The following is a 20,985-nucleotide window of genomic DNA, read 5'->3' as shown; positions in this document are numbered from 1 at the left end:
TGTTTGGACAAAATAAAATTTGTAGCTGTTTTACATAAAAGTGATTTGTTTGTGCATGTAGCGTTTCAGCTATGAAATCTTGAGTGTCTCATAAGCATCTTCCAGCAGCACGAATTCATAGAAGTTTAGCCAAACTGTCCACTCTGTCGAAAAGAAATTGGCGAAATTTATCGAGACCCTATTTTTCTGGAGTGTGGAAAGTGTCTGGAGTTTGTCCCATTTTTTTTCAACTTGATGCCTCCACGTGTTTGAGCTGCAGCACGGAGGACTGAGATTCCATCAATTCTCCGAAAGAAAACTCACGAAACTTTGATATAAATTTCTTTGAACTAAAATACAATTGATCAGTACTATCGTATTGTGGAGTGTACAGTTGTATTGTAATTCTAGCAATGAAATTGATCAATGTGCTCAAATATTTAACAAACTATTTTAACTGTTACAAATATTTAATAAACTATTTTGAACCGAAGTTCTGTTACGCTTATCCTGTTAGTTTCCTGAAAGGTTTCCCTGTGTATCCTAGTAATTTTCTGGCACGTTTTCCCGCCTATCCGGGAAATTCCTGGAAGGTTTCCCGCTTATCGTGGTAATTTCCTGCAAGAATTACCTGCTTATCCTGGTAATTTTCTGGAAAATTTCCCCGCTTATCCTGATAATTTCCTGCAAGGTCTCTCTGCTTATCCTGGTATTTTCCTGGAAAGTTTCCACGCGTATCTTGGTAATTTCCCGAAAGATTTCCCCGCCTATCCTGGTAATTTCCTGGCAGGTTTCCCCGCGTATCCTGTTAATGTCCTGAAAGTCTTCCCCGCTTATCTTGGTGACTTCCGGAAAACAACTGGTTGTCCTGGTATTTTGCGGTAGTGATGCCCGAATTGAATTTCCTGGTAATTTCCCGACACAATTCCTGGTAATCCCGGTAACGATGTCCAGAACTTACCGTAAGTTACCATTAAATGTCAATCCCGGTAGGATTTCTGGTAATTTTTCAGCCGGGAAATCAGGGAAATTTTTTGCGAAAATACCGGGAAAATTCTTTTTTTTTACCGGAAATCATTGCACTGGGTGCTACTAAGTCAGGTTCAAAAAATGCCTAATGTGAAAATTTTTAACTTACAAGGAACAGGACAAGTGGCTGTTGTTTCTGTACAACTCAAAAAATGGTGATAAGGTTTTGGATAGTTATGCTTATCTGGACAATGGTAGTTGCCAGAGCTTGATGCTGAGGTCCACTGCAGCAAATCTGAAATTAAACACGAACATCATTGGAAAAATGCCAATTAGTGGCTACCATATGACAAATGAAATCAATTTTGCACCAGTAAAACCTCAAATTAGACCGTTACAAGGGAAACAGTTATTCGAACAAATAGACGTTGTTGCCGTTCCGGATCTCATTATGTCACCCGTTGATACAAAGAAACTGAATCGCCTCTATGATTCGTTTGAACACCTCAACCACATATGTTTCCCAGAATAAGGGGAGACTAATGTGTCCATCATTCTCGGAATTGACAAAATGGATCTGATACACTAAATACAAATAATAAAAGGACCCAGGAATGCACCATGGGGAGTTGATACCCAACTTGGGTGGACATGTGCTGGGAAAACGGACTTACTCCCAGATGATTGCAATCCAGTTTTGTTCACTCAATTAAACAGCCATCCTAATATGGACAACAAAATGTTCATGCTGGTCTCCGATTGGATAAAAATTAAAACCTTGGGAATAGCATTATTCAAGAAAACAATGTCCAAAATTGACAAAAGAGCACTTGATGTTTAAGAAAAAACTCGTCAATGGTCATTATGAATTTGGTCTTCTCTGGAAAGAGAACGCCGATCTCCCAAATAACAGATGGCTTGCGGAGAAAAAACTTTATCAGCTCAACAATAAACTTTCAAACAATCTAGAATTGAGCCAAAAATACAAAGAAACGCTTGAAAAAGACTTTCAGAACGACTATGTCAGAAATATTATTCAAACATAAAAACAACCAGACGAAAAAACTTCGTTCTTTCTTCATCGCCCCGTGACTAATGAGAACAAACCTGGAAAAACACGTCGTGTCGTTAATGCATCAAGTGTGCTTCAAGGTCAGTCCTTAAATTCTAATCTTCTGAAAGGTCCAGATTTGCTGAGCAATCTTGCTTGTGTAATTTTGAGATTCCGCTTTCCTCGGAAAGCAAGGAAAACGCTAATAACAAATTAGCGCTTTCCGCTGATATTGAACCATTGTTAATGCATGTTAAAGTTGCTCCTGAAGACAGAAAAATCCTACGCTTTCATTGGAATAATGATGGCCGTATTAAAATTTACGAGTAAAGCAGTCACATTTTTGGTGCCACAGACTCACAATGTATTGCCTCATATGCTTTGCAAAAAACTGCTCGTGACAACGAAGAGCAGTTCCCAGAGGCTCTCAAATATGTAGAACGCAGCATTTACTTGGATGATCTCTATGTTTCCACAAATTCACTCGACGGTGCTCAAAATATAATGCAAGGAATGAGAAATGTTCTCTCTCCAGGAAGCTTTAACATAGCCAAATGGAATTCAAGAAGTCCTGAATTCCTAAGATCATTAGAATCTGAAATCAGATTGCATCCAGAGATTGCTCTCCTTTAGAACCAAAAGGTACTTGGTTTACCATGGAATGAGCATGATATTGCTATGTACTTGAAAGTAAACAATTGCGAAAAATCCAGATTGCAGTCAACGGAACTCAAAAAGTTTTACTCAAGTTGCCAGTGTCTTTATTTATTCCCCTTGTGCTCAAAGCGCCTCCAACAATTTGACTACGAAAGGTGTAACAAGCTGCCTGGAACCATGGTCCAAAATGGCACAAACTGCTTTTTCTAGATAACATCTGGGATTTCAGTAGGTTAAGGGAAGAAATTTCGTCATTGAAGGACGTCGAAATTTCTAGCAATTATTTCCTAGACAAAACCGTTAGCTCGATTGAGCGTCATACCTTTACTGACGCTTCCGAATACGCTCTATATACCGTCCCTTACATGCGAATTGTGTGCTCGGATCGATCGTTCTCCGTTAATTTTGTTATGGGCAAATGTCGTGTAGCCCCAATAAAAAAGATGACTATCCCCAACCTGGAATTGCAAGCCGCTGTATATGGAGCTCATGTAGCCCAGTTTATAAACGAAGAACAAGATATAGAGTATTCAGATTGTGTTTTTTGGTCTGACAGCACTCCTGTACTGCCTGAGATTACCTGAAACGTGCCATAGAATATTTGTTGCAAATCAAATAGCCAAAATTCTAGATGTCTCCTCCACTTTCGATTGGAAGTACGTTCTATCCACAGCTAACCCCAGAATTCGAGGATATAGTGTTGAGCAAATGACATCAAAATCTCGATGGATTTCAGGACCGTCATTCTTAAGTCGAAAAAGATCTGAATGGCCAAAACAAGAAATTTTTCACGCTCAACAATTAAAAGTTGTTTCGCTTTCTTCGGTAAACTCAACTGTATTAAACATTGTCGACGCGATAAGATTTAGCAGATGGAACAAAGTAACACGTGAAAAAGCAGTCTGTATCTTTTTTGCGGAAAAATTTAGGGAAAGCAACTCGGAAATGAAGTTAGCACATTACACTAGAGCTTTTCTGACCGTTTTTTTACAATATTCAGAGTCAAGATTTTAACCCAGATTACATGATATTGAAAACAAGATGTGAGGTTTCTAGTGCTAGCCGCTTGAAAGCACTATCACCTTTCCTAGACGAGAAAAACCTCCTAAGAGCACGTGGTCGTTTGACAAAAGCAAGTCTTCTGATGATCACTCGTCATCCCATAATACTTGATGGTTACAATGCTGCAGTTAAGCTGCTGGTACTGCACACACACGAAATTAATTGTCATTGTTGTCGTGAGCAGACTTTAAACACTCTCATGGAATACTATTGGATACATCGCTGTAGAGCAGTTGTTAAACAAACTATACGCCACTGTTTGCCATTTCGTAGAAAAATGCAGGATGTTAGCACCCCCCAAGTGGTTGAATTACACGCGGAAAGATTACCCAAAAAAATCGGTTTGTCTTTGAAACAACTGGTCTCGATTTTGACGGACCTTTTCCTGTTAAAAACAATGGCAGGTTATCTAGACGATATATTTTGCTCTTCACCTGTCTTGTTGTTAGAGCAGTACATCTTGAAGTCTCGAATGGTCTCACATAGATTCTACAATCAACTTATCAGGCGTTTTATTAGCCGCAGAAGAAAACCCAACAAAGTCGTGCCAAGTTGTGGCAAGTCATTTGTTGGTTCCAACAACGCTCTGAAATCTAGCATTGCAGAATTGAGGGAATCAAAAATGTTTGATGCGAAGCTACACTTAATGAATGTGGAGATCCGTTGGAAGTTTAATCCCCCAGCTGCTCCCCATTCGTTGGAATTTGGCAGAGATTGGTACAAACTTTGAAACTATCACTTTACAAGGTCATTGGTTCGAGAACTTTAACTGATGAAATTCTGAGTAGAGTTTTTTGTGAAATAGAGGCAAGCATGAACTCCAGTCCTCTGACAAATGTTGCATTTGATATAAATGATCCCTTACCACTGACTCCAAATCATTTTCTCCTAGATCGTTCATCCGTTGTCTTTTCTCCTTGAGTCTTCATTGGTAGGTAAAGAATGAATCTTTCAAACGTCTGGCGTTCATCACAACAAATTGCAACTCACTTTTGTAATATTTTCCTACGGGAGTATTTATCAACTCAACAAGTACGATGTAAATGGCATAAGACGTGGATTATTCTACAGGTTGACGACTTGGTATGGATTCTAGAAGATTTCACCCCCGTGGCCTCTCGCCTTTGGCTAGAGTCATTCAAGTTTTCCCTGGCACAGACGGGGTCGTCCGATCAGTTATACTGAAAACGTCATTCAGAGAACGCATTAGACCCGTTGTGAAACTGAGCAAAGTTGTCACCGAATAAAATTCAAAGATCAGTCTCTCTAAAGACAGGAAATTTAGGGACGACAATTTGCCTTTCAATACAAAAGGTCTTTCATTTTCTTAGCTTAGCCTATCTTGGCTCATCCTTTATTACAACATTTTTCGTTGCCCTGGCTCATAAATGCACGGCTTCTGATCAACCCTTTACTTGTCTTGCGTTGTGGATTGTCGTTTACAAACCAGCAGATGGATTTATCCTATCTTCATGTTTCATTGATCGTCCGTTATCAACAACCCATTTCTAATTTTTATTATTTTATTTTCTCACAGGTCTAAGACCCACCCCTCTTGCATTTCTGTGACAATTGAGGTGTTTTGGGTAGCATTCCGATTATTCCGGTTACTGATTTAGTTGGCTCGTTTTTACGAATCACCGGCTTAAATTTTTACCCTTATAAATCTTTACAGTCAATTTTTATTTTACTTCTTGGTTTAAATTAACGGATGATTCAATACGCTGCAATCCGACAGTTTTATCCTTTCTTTTTAATCATGCAAATGGGGCCTGCGATGTCAAAGTCACTGTGACTTCTCGTTAACAAAAGCCCGGCATTATAACAATCATGTTCATCAAACTGGACGGAAGCAGCTGACTTCCAAAAAAACTGTAGTAACAAAATCAAGCAAAACAAAACAAAACTGAATTACATTATTAATCAAAACCGTTCGGAAATGCTAAGATCTAATTAACCCCTCCCTCCCCTATTCAATAACAAATGTTTGTCGCGTGATTGCTGCCTTTCAATAAATTCCATGTACAGACTCTTTTGTAAGATAGTTGGGCTGTTCATACGTTGTTCCCGACAACTAGTTTTTGACTATTACTGGTTATCGTGAGTAAAATTTATGAATCCTATTTAAGAAGGTTATTGCGAAAAGAACTATTTTTCTGAAGTGCGTTTCAAGAGTCTGTAGTATAAGGTACAATAGCTTATTTGGTCATAAGATTAAAGCATTGATTTACACGAATCTAAATTAAAATTTATTCATTTTCTAATTATTCAAATTAAAATGATCTTACATCCCGTACAAAATGCAAACTCTCAACCAGTTAATAGTTGTGAAAGATTTGTTGCCGTTGTTGTTTTACATAATACACATAATATCATTGGTAAATTTATTTCGAAGTTTAAGTCCTTTTTCGAAAAATTTAGATCCAAACTCTCCTTCACGGACATCACTAACGAACAGAAACTTTAACTTTTGATAAGAGTGTTCAAAAAATGACAAACGTCTGACCAATTGCTCTGATACCACAGACGCGCAGTTGGCTTCGTCAGTAGGTAGCTAGCTGTGCGGCTCGGGAAGGCTAGCTTTAGCGTAATTGAGGAGGGGTGGTTTCAGCATGAATAGGGGAGCATAGAGGACGTGGGGTGGTGAGCGCGAGTAGGGGTCCAGTGTTCGGCGTTACGGGTGGAATGAGGTAGAGTAGGTGAAGGAATGTGGGAAAGTTGGGGGCTTGAAGGGGGGACGGGTCAAACTCAAAGAATCGTCCTTCATATCAGAAAGTTATGTCTTTTAAATTGTTTCAGCGAATCGCATACTTAAACTCTAGTGCTCCATAAGGCTCAAAGAGAATTTAATGCACTCCGGGTTGTTCTTGCTCATCCCGATTTTGTCCCGAGGACAGAAAGTCAAAAGGGTGAGACAAAAAATCAGTCAAGTGAAAAATCACAAAAGAAGTCCACAGCAATAATTTGTACAAATTTCGTTTGAGGGGAAAAATCTCATTATATGGCACAGAAGAAGCCCGATGTAGCTTTGCAGTCCTGTTCAAAAAGAAGCATTTTTGTTATCTGATAACATGACAGCTCGGTTATTGGTCTTTAGGTCTTCATTATTGTGTATGCGTGGGCTTTTTTAAGTCTTTTTTATTGTGTTTGTTTGATTTACCAGCAGGTTTTGCGTTAAAAAAAACATCAAAAGTTTATTGTTCATGCAAAATAATAACCAATTTTTTTTTTACGAAAAACCAAAGTTTTTATGATCTGCGTTTATTTTAAGCTCAACCGTTAGAGCAGAAACGGATATTTTAGTTACTCTTCGTTAATTGAGAGTTCTTATCGAGTTCGTTTTGTTTAAAAGCAAAGATAAGCTAGAATTTATGTACAGAGTTGATAGTCTTTTATTATAAATTTTTTATATTTCTTTGATTAGACTATCTGTTGTTTTTTTTTGTTCAAAAGGGTATAAAATAACAATTGAAAATTGTTACAAAAAACGTGAAAGTAAGTCATTTATACCATGGGAAGGACTTTCATTTCGCCACGAGTTTTCACGGATAAGGTGACCCTCTTTTCGACATTTTTAAGCGTGCAAAAGTAAATGTCGCTGCGTCCTCAATACAGACAACATACAAAAAGTATGCGTGTAAAGTAAGGGACACTAATTAGTATGAGATTAAGACTTAAAAGTTCAATTTTCAAGTTCAATGGTTGTATTTTCAATTTGTACTTTTTTGCATATAAATATTTTGAAATTTTAAATATTTTTAAATTCACAAAAGTCCCCTGCAAGCTTGTCTTTCGAAGAAGATTGCTAGTTAGATAAGTAAAATCTACAGACATTTGCATACAATTTTTTTTCACCGAAGTCACACTTTAGTTTGAGATTTTCAATAACTCATTGACTTTTTCCTTTCGAAAAATGTCTATTTGAACCCCGTTTAAAACAAACTGATATAGTTTAAATTGAGATTTTATTAATTTCATAAAATTTTCTTTCCATTAAAAAGTCGCGTTTGGAAAATGGGGAAACCATAGTTCAAAACTGACAAAACTGATATTTGCACTAATTTTTATTAATATCCCTTGCGAATAAATGGTCTAGGTTTATCCAGTTTAATGCAAAATTGAAGTTTGTTTTAACAGTTCCATCAAAGATGAATTTTGCATCTTTCCGCTTATTTTGATGTTTTTGAGTTTTTTTAATTCACCTATAATCTCATAAAATCCACCCAATTAGGCCTGAAACAGTTAGACAAAACAAAAGTAAGAATGAGTAATTAAGAAGGAGTATCTATGTAAAGTGTGTTCATAACGCCTCAAAAGAGTTTGTAAAGGGTTTTCAAAGCCTAGATATTACTGACAATTAAATTTTGTTTGGAATTGGGTTACGTTGAGGTTGCGGAAAGTAGACGCTGTAGTCGTTGGAATAAGTAACGAAGAAAAATATTAGTCCTGTTGTTGAAACTAGTAACTAGTAATGGCGTGGAAACGATTGACAAAAAATTTTCCGAGGTTTCCACAATGGCGCTTTGTAAAAAGTGGGGGTACATACCAAATTGTTAAGGAAATTCGTACTAAATTAGCCTGGTGTCACTGGTTTCTTCACACGCTTACAACTCTAATCCTAACCCATGGGTCATGATATAACCCGACAAAAACGACTATCTATACTCGATTTGTCAGATATTGGCCACGTAATGAGAGGACAAATTAAACATGTTTGTCACGTAAAAATCAGCAATTTGCTAGAATTTGAGTTCACGATTAAAGCATGTTCGGTCAGGCTTTTAACTTTTGTTCAGTTGACCAATCAAAAATTGAAGTAAAATAAACAACTAAGCGGTCATTTACTACTCAGAGTGTCAAAAATTTTATTACGTAATGTTTGGTTTTAAACTTGTTCTTAGAGATTCGTCTTCTCCGAGGCTATATCAAAAATTCTATTGTCTCATTCTTTATATCGTCATGTACCAGATCAAACCATACTATATCCATGCTCAAATTATCTACGATGTGTGCAAAAATCAGAATTTAATTAAAAAAGAAAACCGCTTTGCTTTTTAGAAGCAAATACTCCACATTTGCTGTTTATTTTTTACATACGTGACAATCTATAAAGAGAGAGGTTTTTATGGTCTTGATAATCACAGGCTGAAAAATGTTCAAAAATTTGTGCCAACATGTATGATAGTTGATACAGTTATTCCCCAATGAGCGTAGTTTAAGTCAAGCTAATAAAAGTTCCAATTTTGTTGTGCTTTGTTGTACGTATGGGGGTCTTCAATCTAACTTTGCATGACTACAGGTAGATCCACAGTGCGGTTAGACCGAAAGCCTGTTTAGCAGAATTCTTTTTGCTCAATTTTTACCCAAAAAAAACGAAAGTAAAGAGTAATCGAAGGAATTTTTTTTGGAAAACTCCCTTCAAAAATCTTCTATCTCTTTTGTAAACGTTGCAGGCTAGATTCTGAAAAGTTCCATACTCATAACTTTACCTCCGCTCCTTATCTTAAATCATTTTTGGGATTTTTTGGGAGGAATGGGACCCGACCCTATTGACACTATGCATCCCATCCCCCCGCCCCAGACGAACTCCAACGGTTATCTTGTAAGATCTTGCAAGATTCTTGCAAACAACGTTTATCTTGCAAGATGCAAGATCCGGACGTAAGAATCTTGCAAGATCTTGCATGATAACCGTCCGATTTTCACAGGGGCGTGACCTTATGCATCCCCCAGCGACGCTATGTAAACATAAATCACTATGTAAAAGTATGGCACTTGCTCACAGTATTATGCAAGCAACCATAACCACCTAAAGAGGCACGAACGGCAAAGGTCCCGTTTTTCATAGAAAAATTAAGAGACCGAGTAATGATGTATGCGTTGTAGCCGAGAGATTTGGTGCGTGATTTCCGCCTGGATTGATATCTTGCAATATTCTTGCAACAAACGCGCAGTTTTGAATCAACTTGCAAGATTCTTGAAATTTTTAATTTCGCTCACGACTAGGGTTACACGTCAGTGCGTGAATGTTCTGTTCATGCAAAAAAATTGCTGCAACCCTGCAAACAGAAAGAAACAAATAAATAAAATTATTAAATATTATGCTAAGCGGCCATTCGGCTGGTTTTTGTTCTGCCTATTTCCGAAGTTAGACGTTGAGAATACGCTTCACAGTCACTTTAATTACAAAAACTGTAGTATTACAAAGCAGGCTCATAACGAACCAGTCATTTATTTTTGTTAGATCAGGTATGAAAACTTACTAGTGCGAGCAATTTATAAAACTGTCATCCGAAAATTAACTTCCTAGAGTTTTTTCCAAAATTCTATCCTTGCTATTCGGATAAAAAATATATATTACGCTTCATTTTCGAACTTAACGTGTTTTATTATTGATTTCGAATTGAGCAAATTTGCATTTTCTCCCAAAGAACGTTTTTAGGATCTTTTCCGCTAGCGCCCCCCCCCCCCCCCCCAGTAAGTTAGGCACCCCCCATTTGTATATGTTTTAACATTTTGTATGTATTTGAATTATTACATGTGAATACGCGTAAGTGGGCATTTAGAAAATATTAACAGAGCTGTGGTTCGAAATTAATACGTGCATAATAATAACGAACTGCGTATAATGTAAACATCAACCAAAAACTTGTTCTCATTGCGTTTTTAGGAATTACGTGCTTTGTAAAGGGGTCTACTACTTTGATTTTCCTGAAAAATGTTGCAAATGAGGTTGTTGATGTATTGTACTAGGTACGTAATCATGATCATAAGTAACCTTTGCAGAAGGGAGCAAAACAATAATATTTGGGGGGTGCCTAAGTTTCGGCCATATAGGACTGGGGGGGGGGGGGGGGGCGCTAGCGGAAAAGATCCCGTTTTTACAGTCACGTTACGTTGTCAGTAATACGTTTTGAGTTTGACGCATCTCGGGCCTTTAGCAGTGACAACACCTCGTCACATATTTCAAATTTTGTCACTAGTTTTTTATTATAAAAAACCATACGGACCGCATACAACAGAAACGAAATAAGCGTGGAGTTCGTAAACCGTTTTTGGACAATAATTCGTCTCAAAATTCTCCAATTAGTCTAATACATATTTGCTCGACTTTATTCATAAATTAATTGAGTCAAAATGCAGCCGAAAAGTTAGTTTTTGTGAGCTTTGATTTGGGTAGTTAAGAAACTGCTACGTGTCTTCTTGATCTGCAATCAGTGCTTCAAGGGAAGTTTCTGCTTTCAATAACCAATGAGGCTTCATTTCACTTCACATGTTAGTCATCGTCAAAAATAATTACTGTAAACAAATGCAACAGTGACATTGTTGACAACAGTGAAAAAAAATCGAAAAAATCTTATCACGATTGTCCGCGTTTCTTCCAATACAGGCATCAAGAAAACTGACAGATTTTTCAACTAGTGAAGCGAACCCGTACGGATTTTCTTACTATCGCTCTTGTCTGCACCCCATTATAATCCTGATCTTGAGAAATGGTTGTAAAAAATTAAGAAAAAAAATCCATTTTCGGCCTACTTTACTCAATAAAAAGTGTAATTGACACCCTAGCACACGCTTTCTCAGATTTAGATTAAAAAGTTTAGTGCTAAAAGAATCAATAGAAACTTTTCAACTGATTCCGTAACCTAACCCTGCTCTGTCATCAATAACGCACATTCACTGCTGCTAATTTAGTTATCGGGTTGATACAGCCGCGTAGTAAATTCGTACCAACAACTACCGAGACAAACGAGGTATTTTCGGCGCTTTCTATTTGTGATGTTGTTTTGCACAAACAGTAGACGTTGAAAAAACAATTATTAAAACAAATTTTTGGCTAAGTACGCTTTAACTTTTTTGGAAACAGTTGTTGGCCACGTAAAAAAATTACCTCTACAACCTAATTGGCTTCTGGGGATCTGTTTGTTTCCATTCGAGAAAATTAAACTGCGTTAGTGGAAATTTTCTACTCAACTTTGAACTATGAAAAAATTCTAATAAATGTCTAATTTATTTTTCCAAATTAAAAGTTACGATAATTTGAACAAGTAACGTTCCAAAAACCAAGGTTCGTGCTAAGCACTCAGCAGAAAAAAAATTCTAAATTATTTCGGGATTTTTTTCTTGTGTGATTTTTATTTCACTTGGTAGTTCTTTCCAATCTTTGAAATTATAAAGCTGTAAAACCTTTAAAACTTTTGAATAGAAATCTGAAATATGTGTATATTTCGTTATTTTCTAAGTATGCCCATTACCACAACTGAGCTCTTTCGGACATTTTTGTGCTTTTAATGTTTTCAATTGACAAAAAAATTATGTCTTCCACTGATAGACCATCTGCTGTTGACGCATATTGCAAAAAGTTATCCAGAATTTTTGAAGTTTTGAAAGCCGAGAAATTTTCCAATTGACTGAAATTGTTATATAAAATCAACTGCACTTTTTGGAATTTTTTCCCAAATTTTTGGATGCCTGTTTTTTAAGAATTTTTTTTGCGTGATCTTGAAATTTTTTGAGTGGTAAAAATTAAGTTGGAAACGGTTACATGATATGTTTCTTTACTACGCCGTTTTGACTCCTTCGGAAACTTGTACTTTATACTTTTCTTGATCTCTTTTTGAATTTTCAGCATTTGATACAAAAAAGGAGATCATACGAAAAGCTCTAAAAATTTTTTCAACAATTTTGTCAATTGTTTGAATCGGTTACTCTATCATTGATGAACAAGTCAAACACGTGACAAGAAACTGAACTCGGCGTAAGGTGATTAAATGTCACTTTTAATAAGGTCAAGATTGTGGCTACTTTTTTGACCGAAACAAAGTCTACAGGTAACTTTAGGGATTTGACTAACTTGTGTTCCCCTTTCATCTGATCAAGGTTCATTTTGAACGAGATCTTCACTTGCCCGTAGCTTACCTCCAGAGGAGATCAGAACTGGAACAGAGCAAATTTAGGGAAACTCTCAAGAGCTGATCAGAGTCTGATCAGGTCACTTTTTACGATTGACAGAGTTTCTCCAGAGTAAATGTATGCGGTTACCCTTGACATTAGGGATCCCAGAGTAGCCCTATTCTGGGCTATTCTTGACACAGCAGGCCTACTATGAGGCAACTATTGACAGAGCTGGCTCAGAGCAGGCTTACTCGGGAACGAGAAGTAATTGTAAGTTTTCTTATTACGAATTTTGGGAAATGCAATTGATATCACGTTTCCTATCTGGTAAATAACAAAGTTTGTATTAAGAACGATAATCACGAATCCTAGCGGGGTTATTAGGAATCATTAGCTGTAATAAACATCTACTCTGCGGTCAACGCTGTCAAGAGCAACCGCAGTGTAGACCTACTCTGGGCTCAACTCTGTGAAGACTAGCCACAGAGAAGACCTAAAAACTCAGCCAAGCCTAAGCTCAGAGTTGACCATTCTCTTACTCTGGAGGAACTCTGATCTACTCTGGGGGCTCAGTACAGGTGGATGATACGCGTATAGTATAGTATAGTTTTAGCGTGTATAGTCACCGAGAAATCACAAGCAATTAGAAAATGTTCAAAAAGTTAGATTTGTTAGAAATTTCCTGTTGCTCACTTCAAAACAACACTTAACTATTATTGACTCTTTGGAACATTTAGATCAGCTCACAATAACGCACAGTGTTCCGTATCGACATGAATTTTCTGACAAAGACATTTCCTGATATGGTACTAAATTGCGTGAACAACTTGGATAGCGAGACTGCCTTCTATGCAGCTGTTGGATCTGCTTCTTTCTACTTCCTCGTATTTCCAGAAATACAGAAGGTCTTCGAGTTCAATGCTATGCGCGGAATTCAGGTTTGAAATCTGAGAATTGCTCACTTCTTACATTTTTAAATACGCCATAAGCATTCCAAAGGCAAATTTTGATCAATCCAGCAATAGATTTGCTTTCCTTCAAAATGAAACGCATTCTACCTTGTGCAGTAAATCTAGAGAATATACTGTGCATCAGTTTTGCAATACGGCACCGAACGCCAAATCAATACCCGGGTCAAATGTCCTCCCTAAAATCCGCCCATTTTGTTGTAAGAGTGGGGGGTAATTTGTCTAGGGGGGATTGATGTAAGAGTGTGGGGGTATATTGTTCAGAGGGGGTAAAATGATGTAAGAGTTGGACTGCAATCGGAGGACTTTTGAGGAATTACGCTCCTGACTAAACTTGCCATGTAAGATTGGCTGCAATGGGCTGCAATGGGAGGACTTTGAGGAATTAGCACCCCTGAAGGAAATTGCCATGTATGAGTGGGCTGCAAGGGGAGGAAAAATGCAAAATGGTTTAAGAGTGAGGGGGTAATTTCTTAAGAGGGTGTCAAACGATGTAAGAGTTGGCTGCAAGGGGAGTAAAATGGCGTAAGAGTAAGGGGTTATTTGTTCAGAGGGGTAAAATGATTTAAGGGTTGGGCTGCCAAGGGGGTTAAAATGTTGAAAGATTGAGGGGATAATTTGAATTAAGAGTTGAGCTGCCAAGGGGGTAATATGGTGTAAGAGTTAGGGGGTATTTGTTCAGAGGGGGTAAAAAGAAGTAAGAGTTGAGCTGCCAAGGGGGTCAAAGAAGTGTAAGAGTGGGGGGTAGTTTGTTCAGAGGGGGTAAATTGATGTAACAGTTGAGCTGCCAAAGGAGATAAAATGGGGTAAGAGTGAGGGGGTATTTGTTCAGAGGGGGTTAAATGGGGTAAGAGTTGAGCTGACAAGGGGGTCAAGTGGTGTAATAGTGCGGGGGGGTTGTTTGTTCAGAGGGTGTAAAATGATGTAAGATTGGGGCTGCCAAGGGGGGTAAATTGCTGTAAGAGTGGGGGGTATTTTGTTCAGAGGGGGTAAAATTAGGTAAGGGTTGAGCTGCCGAATGGGACAAAATGGCGTGATTGAGGGGGTAATTTATTCAGAGGGGTGAATTTATGTAAGAATTGGGCTGCCAAGGGGTGTAAATTGGTGTAAAAGTGGGGCTAGTTTGCTAAGAGGGGGTAAGATGATGTAAGAGTGGAGCTGCCAAACGGGATAAGATGGCGTAAGAGTGAGGTGGTAATTTGTTCAGAGGGGGTAAATTGATGTAAAGTTTGGCCTGCCAGGGGGGGTGAATTTGTGTAAGAGTGAGAGGGTATTTGTTCAGAGGGGATCAATTGAATTAAGAGTTGAGCTGCCAAGGGGGGTAAAGTGGTGAAGGAGTTGGGTTTATTTGTTCAGAGGGGTAAATCGATGTAAGAGTGACAGGTTAATGTCTTGAGAGGGGGCAATTCTAACAAATTTTATTCATTTATATAGACCATCGAGAGTTGGACAAGCATTGATGGTCTGGAGGTTAAGGAGAACCAGCTGAGGGTGCAGAGGTTGTGGGTTCAAAACTGGCTGTATTCAAGTATTGGGGCTAAAACAATGTAATATTGGGGGGGGGGGTAAATTGAGGTAAGAGTTGAGCTGCCAAGGGGGGTAAAATGGTCTAAGTGTGAGGGGGTAATTAGTTCAGAGGGGGCAAAATGATGTGAGTTGGGCTTCAATGGGAGGACTTTTGAGAAATTACGCCCTTGACTAAACTTGCCACGTAAAAGTTGGCTGCAATGGGCTGCAATGAGAGGACTTTGAGGAATTACCACCCCTGAATAAAATTGCCATATATGAGTGGGCTGCGGGGGGAGGAAAAATGGAAAATAATTTAAGAGTGAGGGGGTATTTTCTGATGAGCGGGTAAAATGATGTAAGAGTTGGCTGCAAGGGGAGTAAAATGGCGTAAGAAAAAGTGGTTATTTGTTCAAAAGGGTTAAATTGATGTAACAGTTGATCTGCCAAAGGGGATAAAATGGTGTAAGAGTGAGGGGGTATTTGTTCAGAGGTAGTTAAATGGGGTAAGAGTTGAGCTGACAAGTGGGTAAAGTGGTGTAATAGTGGGGGGAGGGGTAGTTTGTTCAGAGGGTGTAAAATGATATAAAATTGGGGCTGCCAAGAGGGGTAAAGTGGTGTAAGAGTTGGGGGTATTTTGTTCAGAGGGGGTAAAATTAGGTAAGGGTTGAGCTGCCAAATGGGGAAAAATGCCGTGAATGAGGGGGTAATTTATTCAGAGTGGGTAAAATTATGTAAAAATTGGGCTGCCAAGGGGAGTAAATTGTTGTAAAAGTTGGGCTATTTTGCTAAGGGGGGCGGGGGGTAAAAAGATGTAAGAGTGCAGCTGCCAAATGGGATAAGATGGCGTAAGAAAGAGGGGTAATTTGTTCAGAGGGGGTAAAACGATGTAAGGGTTGGGCTGCTAGGGGGGTGTAAAGTTGTGTAAGAGCGAGAGGGTCTTTGTTCAGAGGGGGTCAATTGAATTAAGAGTTGAGCTGCCAAGTGGGGTAAAGTGGTGTAAGAGTTGGGGTGATTTGGTCAGAGGGGAAAACAATGTAAGAGTGACAGGGTAATCTCTTGAGAGGGGGCAATTCTAACAGATTTTATTCATATATATAGACTGTCGAGAGTTGGACAAGCATTGATGGTCTGGAAGTTAAGGAGAACCAGCTGAGGGTGCAGAGGTCGTGGGTTCAAAACTGGCTTTCTTCAAGTAGGGGGGGCTAAAACAATTTAATATTGGGGGGGGGGGGGGTTAAAATGAGGTAAGAGTTGAGTTGCCAAGGGGTTGAGATGGTCTACGAGTGAGGGGTAATTAGTTTAGAGGGGGTAAAATGATGTAAGGGTGGGGCTGCAATGGGAGGTTTTTTTAGAAAAATGCAGATCAAAACTCTTACGTTTTTTTGGGCTGCATTAGGCTTCCAACGGTGGTAAAATGGTGTATGAGTTAGGGCGTAAAAGACAAATTAGCCCCCCACTCTTACATCTTTTTGGTCTGACCAGGGGGTTAAAACGATGTAAGAGTGGGGGGTTAATTTGTCTTTTACCCCCTCACTCTCACACAATTTTACCCCCATTGGAAGCCTAATGCAGCCCAAAAAGACGTAAGAGTTTTAAGCGGCTTTTTGCTAAAAAATCCTCCCATTGCAGACCAACTGTTACATTATTTTGGGCGGAAAAATTTGACCCGGGATCAGTACGGGACAAATCCTAATATAAATCGAATACAATGCTGATTCCAAACTACAACTATGCCATTTTTCTCACTAACCAGCCTGAATCCAACTCGGCCAAGACTTTTTTTTGTTTAAACAAGTAAACTGAAAATATAACCCAGGGGTTAAATATTACAAGTTTAACCAAAACTTTGCAAGTCCCAATCTAAAATTTTGTGGACTTTACTTAACTACCTTTGTCGCACAATATTTTGCATGATCAGAAAATAATGACCTACTGTCATTTGGTTAAATTGGGCTTAAAATGAATAAACAGAATACCACTGGCATTTAGATTTTCGACTCCTGAGATGGGATTGCAGTTTGGTCGGGGATAGCACCAATTAGTTTGGCACAAAATATCTTGACATTAAAGCCACTTACAAATATATGACGGTTTTCCGAACCTAAAAATAAATTTTTCCAGATAACATAAAGAAGTTTCCATAAAAATTTAATTATTCATTTCAGTAATTCTGCACGAGACTGCAACCTTGGTATACCTTTTTTGAGATTGAAAGAGTTCTGTGAGAGTTAGAGCCAAAATCACGTGATAAAAACTATGACCGTCCAATAGCAATTCGTTGTATATTTCCTATAAGAAACAGTTAACTGATAATTACTTTTTCACTATGAAATTTGCAAGAATTTACAAATTTTGTTATCTTACGAAATTACAATTCAAACAAGTAAATAACCTTAGTTTTGCATCCTGTGAACCAATGGGAACTGATTAAAGGGAGCATATATTTACCAAAAAATGAAGTAACCATAGGTTTTTTGAAACCAAAAATTTACAAGTACAAAGTACAAAACACACAACACCCTTTCTTTTCATCTGATTTAGTCTAAAAATTCACACATGACGCTTACCTCACCGATCAGTTGACAAAAAATGACAAAGCTAAAAAAAACAAGCACAATTAGATAAGATTGAGAAATTCTGGTTACAACGACAGTTGAAAACGTGGACCAGCAAACAAAACAAAGCCAGCGGCCCAATTGTTAAGAGCGATGAAGAAGAATTACTACGACTACGGTTCGACTCCAACTCTACTCGAATTTCTCTGTTTTTTTTCTCATTCGAGGAGATACTTGACTACAGCCAACTCAAAAAATGCTTGGTAAGGAGTTTAATCAGAACAAAATGGCGCAGCAGTTGAGTGAACGCAGAACTAAAAACAAAAAAATCTATTCGACCACCGTTGGATGATGAATACAATCAGGTTCTTTTTGGTTTCACAAAAGTAATTTAATTCTGTTCAGACGACATGCTACATTTATACGGCCAGCCGCTCTTTTAGTAATTTCTAGGCTAAATACAGCCAATTTTGTTTTCAAATTCATACTGCTACTTTCGTCAGTTCATCCTGCTGCTCGCTTATTCAGTTGGGGATGATACCAATTACTGAAATCTAGAAAACGAAAACTTGTTATATCTAATATCAGACTGTTTACGTGTAATCAATATCAACATTTCTCCCTTCCTTTGAAATCACTCATTTTCAATATTAATTTTATTTTTTCTAATCTTCATTCCACTGATTTAAAAAATGAAAAGAAAAAAGCCATATTTTTGTTTTGTCCTGCGCATGGTTTATGTTCAATGGTTTTAGATTTCAGGTAAGCGTAGTTCTTTTAGCCCATCAATTATTACTTTCATTATCTTCTGTTAACAATAATTGAAACTAAAAACAAATTTTGTTTTGGTTTATTTTACACCATGAACAGAAAAACAATACCACAGTTGTGAAAACCATCAAAAACTTCAATATTTTTTATATTTACTTCAACTACGAATCAACCCCACTCATGTCAAGTCTTTTTTCGCTGTGTCCTCAAACTTTTTCTTACCTCTCAGCAGTTTTATCATCATTCTTTCCGCTTTGAATCTAAACAAAACAACCCAGCATTAAACCTCCAAATACAGGTTCACTATATCTGGCTGTTTGTAATTCGAAAATTTGTTCAGCCACTTCGCTTTTGATACTTTATTGAAACAACTCTCACATTAGGTTTTACAAGTAACGAAGGTCAGGACTCGTGGCTCTTCTCTTTCTTCGATACTCCACTGAGATAAAAAAGGAACAATATCATTAGGTCATTCGAATAAATCTAGTAACGTGCTACACTCGGTTTGGTTTCAATGGTTTGTTTTATGGTTTATGTCAGCGTAGAACTTTTACCTAAACACTTCTTAATTTTTTTTAAGATTATTTTAATTCTTGGAAATCAATTACAGCCCCTGTATCACATTTCCTTCCCCTCTTAATTTTTTACGCTTTTCTTCTATTACGCTTTTATTTTCTTAGCCTGATGCTTCCTAGCTTTATATTATCATTTCACCAGATTTTTTAATTTTTTTAGCTTTAATTGCATCGTACTGAAATTTTTAAGCTTTGGAAAACTGAAGTTATGTAGATTGCTTCATGAAACGTAGCGCGGTACGCAAACACGCTATCGGAAACTCACGCGTGGGTTTTAACTCCCCCTGTTTGAATCAGATTTTTTACACTATTCTTGAAATATTGATTGAACTGATAGAAGAATTTAAGTCCCATTACAGAATACCACCTATTGCAGTTCTTCTGTATTGCTCAAAACTCATGTATCTAGCTAGACAAGTGGGTTCGAGCACTAGCCTTGTACATTGAACTTTAAACAAACCTCTGGAAAAAATTAAACTTTTTAAATTTGTAGTTATAAGTACATCCTACCTGCCCAAAGGAATTGAAAATTGCCAATCCCAATATCTCCAGGAGACTAGCCAAGCAATTGAGTCATTGTAGATACGCCAAGCTCAGCCAGTTGAAGTCCATCATGGTACTCGAAGTGGCTGAGTGCACCTGCGGCGAAAAATGTATTTTAATACAGCAACTTAGGATCTAAAAGAAACTTTTTTGTACGTAACATGTTCAAACTCAAACTTTTTCTTAATGTCTGCTAAATTCTTCTACAGATTTTATCACTTCAAAAGGAAGACTAATACTCAACAATGCTCTCGAAAATTTTCAGGTAAATTGAGTAACTTTGAGGTATACTTACCTAAATTGTAAAAACGATTTTAAATTCAATTCTTTTTGAGTTCACCTGCAACCTTTTTCCATTACCTACAATTCCAGTCAAAACTACTTAAAGGTAACCTAGATTTGGCGTCGTGAATTCTCAGAAATTACTTTGAAAAAAACTTTCTGGGTCATTATCAATTTGCAGGGTAAAATCCATAGAAATTTTTTGCAGCTGAAAAATCTAATTAAATTTTGAGGTGAATGTAGGTGGAGTTTACAGATAAAAGTAACTATAATTTTGTTTGCAAGAAAGTTTTTTCGGTAATTCTATCTGTTATTTCGACTTAAATTTTGATGCTAGAACTATCTAGCAAAGTTTTTTGCAGGAAATTGTCCAGGTGATTCTAGGTCGACTCCTTTAAAATTACCTTGATTTTTACCTGCAAAATATTTTACATAATTTTTTAATTTTGTAAATGTATATTTGCAGGTAAAGTTGCAGGTATAATTAACAAGTTGCAGGTAGAATTCACAAGGAAACCTTTCGGCATTAAAGTTTTAGGGAACTGCAAACTAGGTAATTTTTAGGTAGTTTTACTTAAACTTGCAGGTAATGTAGTGTGCTTTCAGGTAGATTATTGGTGAGTCGCAATAAAAAAAATCAATTTTACGGCCAGCCGCTCTTTTAGTAATTTCTAGGCTAAATACAGCCAATTTTGTTTTCAAATTCATACTGCTACTTTCGTCAGTTCATCCTGCTGCTCGCTTATTCAGTTGGGGATGATACCAATTACTGAAATCTAGAAAATGAAAACTTGTTATATCTAATATCAGACTGTTTACGTGTAATCAATATCAACATTTCTCCCTTCCTTTGAAATCACTCATTTTCAATATTAATTTTATTTTTTCTAATCTTCATTCCACTGATTTAAAAAATGAAAAGAAAAAAGCCATATTTTTGTTTTGTCCTGCGCATGGTTTATGTTCAATGGTTTTAGATTTCAGGTAAGCGTAGTTCTTTTAGCCCATCAATTATTACTTTCATTATCTTCTGTTAACAATAATTGAAACTAAAAACAAATTTTGTTTTGGTTTATTTTACACCATGAACAGAAAAACAATACCACAGTTGTGAAAACCATCAAAAACTTCAATATTTTTTATATTTACTTCAACTACGAATCAACCCC

The 20,985-nt window shown here is 37.4% G+C and overlaps 2 protein-coding genes across 2 annotated transcripts in view; one reads left to right on the top strand and one right to left on the bottom strand.

Annotated features, from left to right (window-relative positions):
* The window catches only part of LOC142338539 (40-kDa huntingtin-associated protein-like), a 238,221-nt gene that overhangs the window by 153,428 nt on the left and 63,808 nt on the right, over window positions 1-20,985 (bottom strand). The gene's annotated exons all lie outside the window — the stretch shown is intronic.
* The window catches only part of LOC142338534 (thiol S-methyltransferase TMT1B-like), a 32,007-nt gene continuing 20,898 nt past the window's right edge, over window positions 9,877-20,985 (top strand). Inside the window, exons 1-2 of the mRNA XM_075388320.1 lie at window positions 9,877-9,967; window positions 13,351-13,551. Of these exons, the coding sequence (XP_075244435.1) occupies window positions 13,387-13,551 (165 nt within the window). The 5' untranslated portion in view covers window positions 9,877-9,967; window positions 13,351-13,386. The remainder of the gene's footprint in view (window positions 9,968-13,350; window positions 13,552-20,985) is intronic.

This window comes from Convolutriloba macropyga, chromosome 4, assembly GCF_964194025.1.
Source record: "Convolutriloba macropyga chromosome 4, txConMacr16.3, whole genome shotgun sequence".
Lineage (NCBI taxonomy): Eukaryota > Metazoa > Xenacoelomorpha > Acoela > Convolutidae > Convolutriloba > Convolutriloba macropyga.
This window is presented reverse-complemented; position numbering and strand designations above follow the sequence as displayed.